General features: G+C 33.9%; 1 protein-coding gene across 20 annotated transcripts in view; it reads right to left on the minus strand.

The window, feature by feature from the left end:
* Window positions 1-12,354, minus strand: part of ABI1 (abl interactor 1) — a 111,477-nt gene that overhangs the window by 3,693 nt on the left and 95,430 nt on the right. For 4 of the 20 annotated variants that reach the window (XM_001159561.6, XM_009458106.5, XM_001159600.6 and 1 more), the window contains 3 exons: window positions 8,523-8,699; window positions 5,078-5,164; window positions 1,009-1,194 (listed from right to left, as the gene is read on the minus strand). In XM_001159561.6, coding sequence (XP_001159561.2) covers window positions 1,009-1,194; window positions 5,078-5,164; window positions 8,523-8,699 — 450 coding nt within the window. The remainder of the gene's footprint in view (window positions 1-1,008; window positions 1,195-5,077; window positions 5,165-8,522; window positions 8,700-12,354) is intronic. The other 16 variants (XM_001159314.6, XM_063781523.1, XM_009458110.5 and 13 more) reach the window with 5 other exon arrangements.

Genomic DNA, 12,354 nt, shown 5'->3' on the forward strand with positions numbered 1-12,354 from the left:
CTACTAGCTTAAAGTCCGTTAACCCAGTAAAGTCAATAGAAGGAAATATATTTCAAAGGCAACCAAAAGTGTTCAACTAAATCACAAGCATTTTTCAGAACTCTATAGAAATACAGATTTTATTTTTAATTGATTCCTACTTCTGCAAAAAGAAATACAGATTTTAAAATAGCACAGAACTGGATGAAAAAATAAAAACTAGAAACAGGATTTGTTTCTTCCCCACCTATATTTCTTAATAGATAATTATAGTGAATATTGGGTACTGTAGGTAAATTAGACTTTAGAGTAGTTCATAATTTCATGAAATACAATCCTGATAATTTGTCTTGTGTTTTATAAAATCACCTAATTGAAACCTTAATTGAGGCTTTTCTCATGATAGTACTAATATATTTTTAAAGACAGATGCTCCTCCACTTACATACAATGGGGTTATGTCCCAATAAACCCACTGTTTAGTGGAAAATATTGTAAATTGAAAGTACATTTTCAACTTGTATTTTTTTACTTATAACAGGTTTATCCAGACAAAGCTCCATCATAAGTTGAGAAGCATACTGAATGCATATCATTTTTGTACCATCATAAAGTTGAAAAGATCCTAAAGTGAACCATCATAAATCAGGGACCGTCTATATTTAGATATGAAAGGTAATCAATAGAGTTTGACAGAACTTTTAAAATCTTTACTAATTACATATAACTCCATTTTTGTGCCTTAGCTGTTTCATCTATAAAATGCCGTCCAGCAAGTTAATCTTCAGCTGAACGCATATGTAGTTTGAAAGCAAATCTAACACTGCAATTTTAATTTAAAATACAAAGAAAGAATCCCCCTGTACACTGGGAATAATACAAAACTTAGGAAGTAAGGTTTAAGTAAATCATCTTGGTTGGTAAGGCAGTTTAAAAGGCTGAGAAACATTGGATTAGATGTTCTTGATAGTTCTAAATTTCTACAATTAGGTTATTTTCCTTCACATCAACTCAATGACTGTACCTTACCTTTCTCAATATAATTCTTGGGGGCCCAAGCAGGATCCCCATCTGCATATGGATCATTATACTGAACTACTGCAGCCTCCTCATCTTCATAATCCACTGGTGGTGGTGGTGGGGGAGGTGGAGAGTCATCAAACATGGGAATATCATCTGGTGGAGGTGGTGGCGGTGGAGTTGGACTATCAGCAACTAAAAAGATTCATATGATTGATTTGAATCAAAAATAAGTCTAGATGGAAACTTATAAGTTAATAGAATTTAAGAAAGCTCTAACTTAAGTACAGCATGCACTATAATAAAACATGCAATGATTAGAAATAAAAGCTTGGTGTGTTAAAGTTTATGCTACTCAAGAATCATTTAAAAATAACAAAATGAGCTAAAAATAAGGGTATCTGGAAGTACTACAAATTAATGAATGCAGGGTGTTAGGAGACAATGTCTCTTTTTATAAGGATTATAGGAGTAGTTTCCTTATTCCAAGGTTCAGATCGGGACAAATGTTAACAATCAACCTAAAATAAATCTATGTCACTTTTGTCATTTGGACTGCAGTAAATGATATGAGTAACATTACATTAATGGTTTGATCACTTTTCACTCTGCTCATTCATGCCCCTGATTTTGGCTTGAAACAGCTTTGGTTCCCTAAAAATTCAGTCTCCTGTGGACAGATTTTTGTTTCTTTGTTGATTATTGTTTGTTTTGATGAAGAGAAAAGTAAAGTTGGTGGTATTAGGTCTGCTTCTGTGTGCAGATTTTCTACTCTGTTATTTACATTTTATAAGTTGAAAAAATGGAAAAAGAATCCCCAACCAGTAGAAGATCTAATTGAGTATTTTTAAAAATGTTTATATTCATAATTAGTTTTTTAATGTAGAAAGCAAGCTAAAATTTTGCATTATTGCTAGTAAAACATAAGCACGGGATGAGGGAAAGCCTAGATCCTAAAGATTCAATTTTCTAAGAATACAACAATAATTAAGATTTAAACATAAAGTGTTGAAGATGTAATTAAAAAAACAAACAAAAAGGAACTTACAGTAAACAAAACAATAAAAATGACTCATACCTCAAACTCTAGATGGTCGTGGTCAGTATGTATGTGTGTGCTTTACACAGTCAAAGGTGTAAACAGGGAAATGGGAAAATGTCAGGCTAGAGCTCTGTTCAATGAACTAGTATAATATCAGGTAAAAATGCTCCTAAAATTTAAAGAATTCAAAGCTGGAACCCAATTAATGCTTAACTTAAATTTCTGATCAATAAATTTCTTTAAAAGTTCAAAAGACATATGAAAATGTTTTCATACAAATTGATACAGGAATTACATAATTCCTGCAGGGGAGAAGTTCATAATACAAACATACTAAATCAAATGCCAATTTCTGGGGCTATTTATGTGATCAAAGAAATCAGCCATAATCTATCTGTCATACAGGTTTAAACGTTTAGTCTACCCTCCTTGGAATAATGTGCTGAATATACAACCTAGGGCTCCAGGTTTAAAATATTTGCAGATAATGACCCTATTTCCATAACCACTTCAATGCTGTGATTTCTATTTTATCCTCTTGAGGGATGAAAGGGCTATTAGAAAACAAACCCTATATGGTAATGCTCACTCTAACACCTATCAAACGGGTCTACAATTAATTTTTCTGCCTCATTCCTAGATCCATTTTATCTTTGCCCATAACTTCCTCTATAAAACTTTTTAATATTATTGAGGAGAGGAAAATGGGTACAGACCCCTCCTGACATCAAACAGCCATAGTTCATATCCTTAATTTGGCTTAATGTGTAAATTATGTATGTTGGTACCTTGCATTTACTCTTGATTTATCACATTAGTTTAATGTTTTCACGAAATTGTCTTTATGTCCAACTGCTGTAAATCTACATGTCTTATCTTCAAATTATGGCAGAAGTCTTGGTTAATCTAATTCTCTGCATAATCATAAAGAGATGTAAACACACTGCTGACTTTTTTAGAGGCTCATATCTTAAACTGAAATACTTATTAATAGGCTGCTACATGCATTCATTATCACCCACTTTGAGTGTCATAAGAAACTGGGTATTTAAGAGAACACATAAAATTTGTACTTCATAAAACGTTTAAAGTACTGATACATATTTTAACACCAATCTTCCTCACACACTTTCAAAGAAAACAGAAACCAAATAAAGTTAGGGAATCTGTGGCACAAGGAGAATCACTGACTGACCCAAGTTCATATGTTTGGTAAAAAGAACTAATATAGTACCAAGAGCCTCTTTAGCAAAGACCACACGTGCCTAGAATAATGTACACTAATACTGGATTTCTATATAAAGAAAAGATTTACCAAATAGCTAGTCAGTCACTTTGGACCCATAAAACTGATGTTCATTATGGCTATTTTAAATTATTTCCTAATAATTCTTACTGATATGGCAGTTCAAAAGTTTACACTGGCCTTGTTTTTAAACTCTGCAGCATTAATGACCAGCAGTTTACCCTTACTCATTTATTTTTAAAAATAAGATTCACATCTATCTATCCATCCATCCATGCATTTATTTATTTTTGCACTCTATTTATTTTTGCACTTCTAGGCTGGAGTGCAGTAGTGTGATCATGGCTCACTGCAGCCTTGACGTCCTGGACTCAAATGATGCTGCAGCCTCAGCCTAACTAGTAGCTGGAACTACAGGCACATGCCACTACACCTGGCTAATTTTTTATTTTTTTGTACAGACAGTCTTGCCATGTTGCCCAGGCTGATTATTCATATCTTTTTAAATGTTTGCACACATTAGGGTTTTCAAACACATATTAACAGTAAGGATGGCTTACACTCAGAAATTTCAACATTACAAAACAACATTTTATAACAAGCCAATTGGATCACACATTTCCTGAAGGAAGGGGCTTTTGTCTTAAACTGCTGGTATTCCTCCCGGAGTCTGGCACGTAACATCGGGTACACAAATATTTGACTGGCAGGAGGGAGGGAATGGGGAGAATAACACAACAGGGTCAGCAAAAGCTGAAGAATGGAATTTGCCACAATATATTCTCTTGGAGGATAGGCTGGGCAAGTGGGTTATTCATTTGTTCAAACCATCCTGAGATTTATTTTCATGGTGATGGTCCAAATGAAGTAAATTAAAAATAGACCACATTACCATCAACAGCCTTTCTAGCATATTATAATTCAGTAATAGTGGTATTTTTCACTTTATATAAGATTCACTGTGATCATGCAGTTAGGATTACACATCTTCTGGAATTTCAAAAGTAATCAGGCAGTAATATAAACTAGTCTATCCTGATTAAAGCCATATATCCAAAATAACTTCTCCCCCCACCCCCCACAAAAAAAAAATCCCTGAACTTCATTCAAGAGAAGATCTAAAAAAGTTAACTGATTTTCATATTCAGGAACAATCTTCGTGGGCCTGGATGTAGCCAAAATGTGAAAAGGATGCTAAATTGCTTATCACTCACACTGAAATGGATAGCATGAATGTAATTTACTTATTCTTGGTCATTCAATCTTATCCTAACAATGAACCTTTACGTAGGTTCAATATCATGTATGTACAAAAATCTGAGGCTACAAAGCTTTCCCTAAAATTTTGAAATTAAGGGGGGAAAATCTGCCCCGATTTCATATTAAATTTAATCTTACAGTATATCTACCTATCTCTTGATAAATTTATTAGAATTAAAAATGTCTTCTAATTCTAGTAACTGTTAGAAGCTAAAAGTTTCCATATAATTTGAATTTTTGTGTTTGATTATTCTTTCCTTAAGAATATGTAAAGATCAGATCTCCTGTTTTAGGATCATGTAAAGACATAAGAAAATTGCAGCTTTGAAATTTATATGGGTCAGTAACCATGCACACAAAGAGAAAAAACTGAAGACCGTGCTCTTCAGTTTCAGTAACATATCTGCACCTATTTTCAAGATAAGATTAGCTTCTCAATAAAAGTAAGGAAAACGATGACTCATCGTCAGCCATGCATGCTATAAGGAGACAGCCTCTACTCTTCCAGAGCTCAGTTTTTCCAAACTTACTGTTTTCCTGCACCCTGGCCACGAAGCCTGTGAGAGGTATCTGTGGAGTCAACTGAGGCATAGGGGGAGGGGGTGGAGCAATAGAAACTGGTAGCAACAACACAGTATGGGGGAAGTAAAACAGATAAAGGAAAGAAAAGGAAACAAACAAAAAGCAGAAGTCAGTTACAAGGACCACAAACATAAGTATGCAAAGAACAGTTTGCAAATGAAACAAAACAAAACAAAAAACAAAACAAAAACCTGCAGAACCTTCGAGTACATTTCCCACAAGCAAACCTAAAGGCCAAGTTGTGCTTAGCCAATTAATTAATTTTATAAAAGAACAAATATACTTAATTCAATCCTAATGTTATATTGTTTGGGGAGAATTTAAATTTACCATCACATTCACTTTAGTAAAATAAAATTTTCAAATTCTAAGGAAAGACTTCTAAAATAGGTAACAATGAAATACCTACATAGGTTTCCAGAATATTGTGTCTTTGCCATAGCTATAACAGGTTTGTCTAGCTTTAAGGTAATGTTGTAAATTAGGACCCAAATAAATAAAACAAATATATAATAGTTATTTATTTCATATATCAATAAAAATATTAATCACAGGTTTCCTTTAAAGACAGTTCTTATTATATATCTAAATTCACACACAGCTCTCCAGGAAAAACTCTTGTTTGTAAAACAAGGTTGTTATTTTTTTAAGTTGGCAATTTTATTTTTAAAAATATCAGTCCTAAATTTACAAGGGAATATATCATGTTAATCAGTCAGAGTTTCATGGGATATCTCAAAAGTGACCTTTTTATCACTGTTCTAAAAAAGGAAACCTGATCTCCAATAAGTTAAAATATGTAGTTCTTTGCATTAAAGTAAATTTTAACAACTCATTGGATAGCTTGAAACACATTCACATGCATTTGTGGAGATGACATAATTGACAGGAAATTAATACCAAATACTCATGTATTAAAAATTATAACATACACTAGAAGTAAACATTCATATGTTTGTGACTTTGTCTCACTTTAACAAGACAGTAATTGGCAAAGATTGCTTAGAAAAAGTCAGTAGGACTAGATAGCAAAATTTAGTCTATCGGTAGTCACCAAGTAGTAACACTAAATTGATAGAGAAAAACAATTTATTGGTTACCAAGGATTAATCAAAAGGTTGTTTCAATTAATCCAACATGCAAATTCTGTTGGTAAGCATAAAAATTTGAAAGAAGTTCAGTGTTCAAAGAAGTAACAAAGCAATTATGTGCATTAATATTCATTGTAAAGCTAAAGATAACATTCAATTCACTATGAAAGCAATCCTATTTCATTCTAATACTCTATAAAAGGCTCCTAAATAAAAGGTTAGAGGTTTTGACTTAAAAAACAAAAAACTCTCACAAACCTAAAAAAGTGTTTAGAAACAACTCTTAGTAACTAGCCATGCTGGTTAGTATGTAATGAAAAAGAAAAGCTATGCTGTGAAGATACTAATCATTACTACATTTAGACAGAAGGGAAAATGTGCACATCAAAACACTAAAAACATTCACGTACTACTACTACTACTACTACTACTACTACTACTACTACTACAACACCAACAGTAACTCAGATTGAAGGATAATTAATTTGACAAAACATAATAATTTATTTAAAATCTGAGGCCAAATTTGCTTTCCAATATTCAAAAGAATGTGGTCATTAATTAAAGTATACTGTTTGAAAATAATCCACACAAGCATTGCTAAAATAAAACTATAAAACTATGTATTATATAAAAAAGTCACCAAAAATCCTATTTGCAGAGTAAATTAAATATCTAAGTGGGGAAAAGAAAAATAATAAACAAAAAGATGGGATCTAAAAATTCAGAATATGAAAAAAATAAAGTTGATGAAACAAGTGAAGTGAATTATTAGATAATCTGGAATATTTAGACAGACACTGGCTACCTTTTGATACCAAATGTTAGGTAAAATCCTATTTAGTGAAGTTTAACACTTCTCAGTAGCTTTAATATTTTAGTCTGGAAAAAAAGCTATATAAATTTTGGGATTATTTGTGAATTTTGATATTTCTGATAAAGTGGTTTTCAATTCTTAGGAATTTTTGCTATAACATAATTTATGTTTAAAATTTAAACAAAAAACTAATGAGAACTTTCAGCTGGGCGCAGTGGCTCACGCCTGTAATCCCAGCACTTTGGGAGGCTGAGGTGGGTGGATCACCTGAGATCACGAGTTCGAGACCAGCCTGGCCAACATGGTGAAATGCTGTCCCTTCTAAAAATACAAAAATTGGCTAGGTGTAGTGGCAGGCGCCTGTAATCCCAGCTACTCAGGTGGCTGAGGCAGGAGAATCGCTTGATCCTGGGAGGGTGAGGTTGCAGTGGACCGAGATCGCGCCACTGCACTCCAGCCTGGGCGACAAGAGTGAAACTCTGTCTCAAAAAAAAAAAAAACAAAAAAAAAAACAAAAAAAAAACTTTCCCCTAGCTCTGCTTTAAAATACATATACAGGTCATTCATTATAAATAAAAAGAACTTAGAGCAACCTCCTATGTAAATATGGAGAATTCACTGAGTATTAAGTGTTTTTATATAAACTAAAATAACATGTGGCTCTAGAAAGAGCCACAAAAGCCATGTAGGAAAGCTTGTCTCAGTCTATGCCCAGTGGGCACAACTTTTTAAGCTAAAAGCAAACAGTGGACAACAGGTTCATTTCTAATTTTGTTTTTTTTCCTTTTTGCATTGAACATCTTAATATGGAAAGTGATATTAATGACTACCCTACACTATTCTAACTTCCTAACATTATATGCTAAAACTATTTTCTTTTCTTACCGGCTTTTAAACACTGACTGCAATTAGTGTTGAGATGTGCAATTTGAGGTAACAGAAATCAAAAGAAATTCCCACCATTAGAATTATTCAAAGACAGAGTAATTAAGCAGGCATCACAAACAGTTTTAATCGGTTTTGAACTCATTTCTGAATACGTTAATGACCTTAAAAGTGATAGCCAGCAATTTCATTATATTAATTTAAAGGAAAACTTTGACAGTGTTTGTGTCTTTAATTTTACCATTACTACGCTGTCTCAAACATGCCAATAAATTCAGTTTATTTCTGCAATGTTTTTGTTCTCTAGTTCTACTTATGTAATAAAATCGCATATTAAAGTTAAATTTTAGTATACTCAATATAGACATGTCTCGATAAATTTAGTTAAGTATACTTGGTAAGTCTAAATTTTGGAAGAGAAAGTGGTAAGCAATTACTCTTAAAATGGTATGATTCAAGGACTAATATCCTAAAACAAAAATAAACATGAAACATCATGGTTTTCAATTGTTGTCTATCACTGGCAAGAATAACAGTTTCAAATAATTTCCTTCAAAAGGAGCTCCACTGTTGCTGTATGCCTGTAAAGCACAAGCTTACTTGAATTTTGAGAATAAAGTGGACCTCCATTAACATGAGGCTGAGCAGAAAATTGAGCAGTCACAGAGGGAGTTCGTCTGTATCCACCAGAAGATGTCGAAGAAGTAGTAGAGTTGTGTCGAGATATCTGCCTGGTCATTGTGCCATACTGGGAACCAGGAGCTGAGCCCGGGGCTGCTGAAAAGCATTAGTCAAAGGCAACCAACAAAGAGACTTGAGCATTGTAATCACCTTAGATGGCAGAACAAAGCAGGAGGGGGCCTCAGTAAGAAATATTTATTACTTTTTCAAGACCAAGGCACAAAATAAAGAGAAAAGTAAAGATAAAAATCAGTAACTTTATCTCCAAAGTCAAAAACAGAGAGAAAAAAAACAGCTGCATGGAAAGCTGCAAAAGTAAATAAGTAATATTCTCAAGCTTTTAAAAACCATAATCCCAAATGGTACTTTGTTAATATGATATATAAATTTTTTGTGCATTTTCAAATACATAGCTTTTATATGTAAATTGTCTTTCCAATAAAATAAGTACCAAAAGATGGTGTGAGGTAGAAAGCATCAGTCTTTAGATATAAGTAGATTCATGTCTGAGTTACAAATTTCTTCCTTTCCACTGACAAAACTTTCAGAATTTTGATTTGGCTAGATAGAGTCTTATAATGATAAGTCTCTATCTAGCCAAATCCAAGTTAAACAATAAATTTTTATTTACTAATATTTTTGAGTTTTTATTGAATTAGCAGTTATTAGTATCAATACATATTAAGTAAAATCATTTTTAAGAAATGTGCCATTTCTCGTTTCAAAGCACTTTCATGTAATGTCAGATTTGTTGTAGATCTCCAAAGTTTTAAGATTAACATACATTTTCCCTATTAAATTTTTATAACTGACAGAAGCAGAAAATTTTTTGACTCTATAAAATATGGCATTTTAAGGTAGTTTTGTTTAGCAAATCTATTCTCTTTCTCCATGCCTGGAGGGCTTCTTTTTCATAGTACATCCAAAGAATCTGCTTTTTAAAAAAAAAAAATTAGCATGCTCATATATTTCCATCAGTTAATATCGAAACTGATGAAAATATTAATACTTAACATTGTATTAAGTGTCATCTTTCCCAACATTTCAAAAGTTTCATATTTAAAATGTTAATAGAGTTCAAAGCCTCTAAAGTTAACTATACTTTCCAAAGTTAACTTTGGGATTATTATTATTTTCCTTGCCCCATCTAAACAACAAACAATGACAGAGTAAGTAAAAAGCCAGCGTCCTAGTTTATCTTCATTCAGTTGTCTAATCCTTCTTAGAGGTCACACAAGGTATTAGATAAAACCATACAGCAGAGGTTGTTCATTAAGAGAAGTGCTGATCTAACATTTTGGAACTCCCAAGTCATAGGCAGTCACCAATTATTTGAATCATCCACATGCTCATTTTCTAAATAGAAACAGTTTAAAAATAATTGTCTATTCAAAAGCCTTCGTGAATAAGTAATTTTGGACAGCTAGGTTTTTCCAGAGAGCCAAGAAATAAGCCTTTAAGGGCCAGGTGCAGTGGCTCATGCCTGTAATCCCAGCACTTTGGGAGGCCGAGGCAGGCGGATCACCTGAGGTCAGGAGTTTGAGACCAGCCTGGCCATCATGGCGAAAACCCGTGTCTACTAAAAATACAACAATTAGCTGGGCATGGAGGCACATGCCTGTAATCCCAGCTACTCGGGAGGTTGAGACAGGAGAATCACTTGAACCCGGGAGATGGAGGTTGCATGAGCCAAGACAGCACCACTGCATTCCAGCCTGAGTGACGGAGAAAGACTCCATCTCAAAAAAAAAAAAAAAAAAAAAAGAGTAAGCCTTTAACTGTTTTTTTTTTAATTTATTTTTTTATTTTGGGTAAAGAGTCTGACTATCGCCCAGGCTGGAGTGCAGTGGTGGGATCACAGCTCACTGAAGCCTCAACCTCCTGGACTCAAGCAATCCTCCTACCAGAGCCTCCTGAGTAGCTGGGGATATAGGAGAGCGCCACCAAACCCATCTAATTTTTTATGTTTTGTAGAGACAGAGTCTCACTATGTTGCCCAGGGTGGTCTTGTCCTGGGCTCAAGCAATCCTCCCACCTTGGCCTCCCAAAATGCTGGATTACAGGTGTGAGTCACCACTCCCAGCCAACCATTTTTAATAGAAATCTCTGTAAAAGGATTTTACATTTCTCTGGCTTGTATAAAAAAGTGTACAGAAATCGAGTTATTTTTATTGGTGATTCAAGAACAAAAGCCAATCATTTAGCAATTCTGAGCCTATTTTAGAATTTAACATTTTATCATAAAATAAATAATGCCAAAGAGTGTGTGACTTATATGCATAATTATATGTTATACATGTGAATTATACACATACATGTGTGTATAAAAAAATTTAAATAATATACAGCTCAAGAAATCGAATATTAACAAGATCACTGAGGCTTCCTGTGTGCTCCTCTCCTGGATTCCAACCCCCACAAGGTGTATGTTAAACATTCTCTTTCTTCTGTAAATAGTTTTTGTCATATATATATATATATATATATATATACACACACACACACACACACACACACACACATATATAACCTTAAACAATACACACAGTTTTTACAAATTTATAAACTTTTGTAATGGAATCAATCTGTACATATTGTTGAATTGCTCTTTTTCCTTGATAATATTTTCAAAAATTCATCCATGTGGCTATGCATATCAATGTCATTCATTTTTGCTATTTTATTTGTATGTAAATATATCATAATTTATTTATCCATTCTACTACTATTAGACATTTTGGTTTGAGATTTGTGCTATCAATACTACTGCTACGAACATTCCTAAATATAATTCCTGAATCTCTAGGACAGTGGTTCTCAAACTTCATCATTGATCAGTATTTCTTCTTGAGGCCTTGTGTTTTGTTTAAGATGGGGTCTCACTCTGTCACCCAGGCTAGAGCGCAGTGGCACAATCTCAGCTCTCTGCAACCTCCACCTCCCAGGCTCAAGCCATCCTCCCACCTCAGCCTCCCAAGTAGCTGGGGCTACAGGCATGCATCACCATGCCCGGCTAAATTTTTTGTATTTTTTGCAGAGATGAGGTCTTGCTATGTTGCCCAGGCTGGTCTTGAACTCCTGGATCAAGCAATCCGCCTGCCTCAGCCTCCCAAAGTGCTAGGATTAGAGGCGTGAGCCACTGTGCCCAGCCTTACAGCTTGTTATAATATAGACTGCTGTATTATAACAGCAGAAACTCCCATCCTCAAGAGTTTCCCGATTGAAGCAGGTCTAGAAGGGACCTGAGAATCTGTATTTCTAACTAATTCTCAGATACTGATTGTCTGGGGATGACACTCTGAAAACCACTGTTCTAGGACAGCAGTTTTCACACTTTTTGGTCTTAGGGTCCACTCTTAGACAACCCCAAAAGCCTTTTGTTGACATGGGTTACAGCTGTAGATAATTACCATATTAGATACTGAAACTGATATATCTTTAAAACATATGAATACACAAGTACACATTTCATTAGGAGTCAAAGCAATGACTTTATCATACTTCATTCAGCTTCTAGAAAATTCTACCGTATAGTTATAACAGAATGAGAATGAAAAGGACAAATAATGAATAGAGCTCTGACCTCAAAAACTTCATGAAAGGATCTTGGTAATCCTCAGGGGTCCCTTAACCATATTTTGAGAACTAGTGCTCTAGGGTAAATATGTAGAAATGAAATTGATAAATCTAGGGTAGGTACATGTTCAACTTGACTAGGTAACAATAAATTACTTTCTGAAGTGAGTGTATA

The sequence above is a fragment of the Pan troglodytes genome, chromosome 8, assembly GCF_028858775.2.
Source record: "Pan troglodytes isolate AG18354 chromosome 8, NHGRI_mPanTro3-v2.0_pri, whole genome shotgun sequence".
Lineage (NCBI taxonomy): Eukaryota > Metazoa > Chordata > Mammalia > Primates > Hominidae > Pan > Pan troglodytes.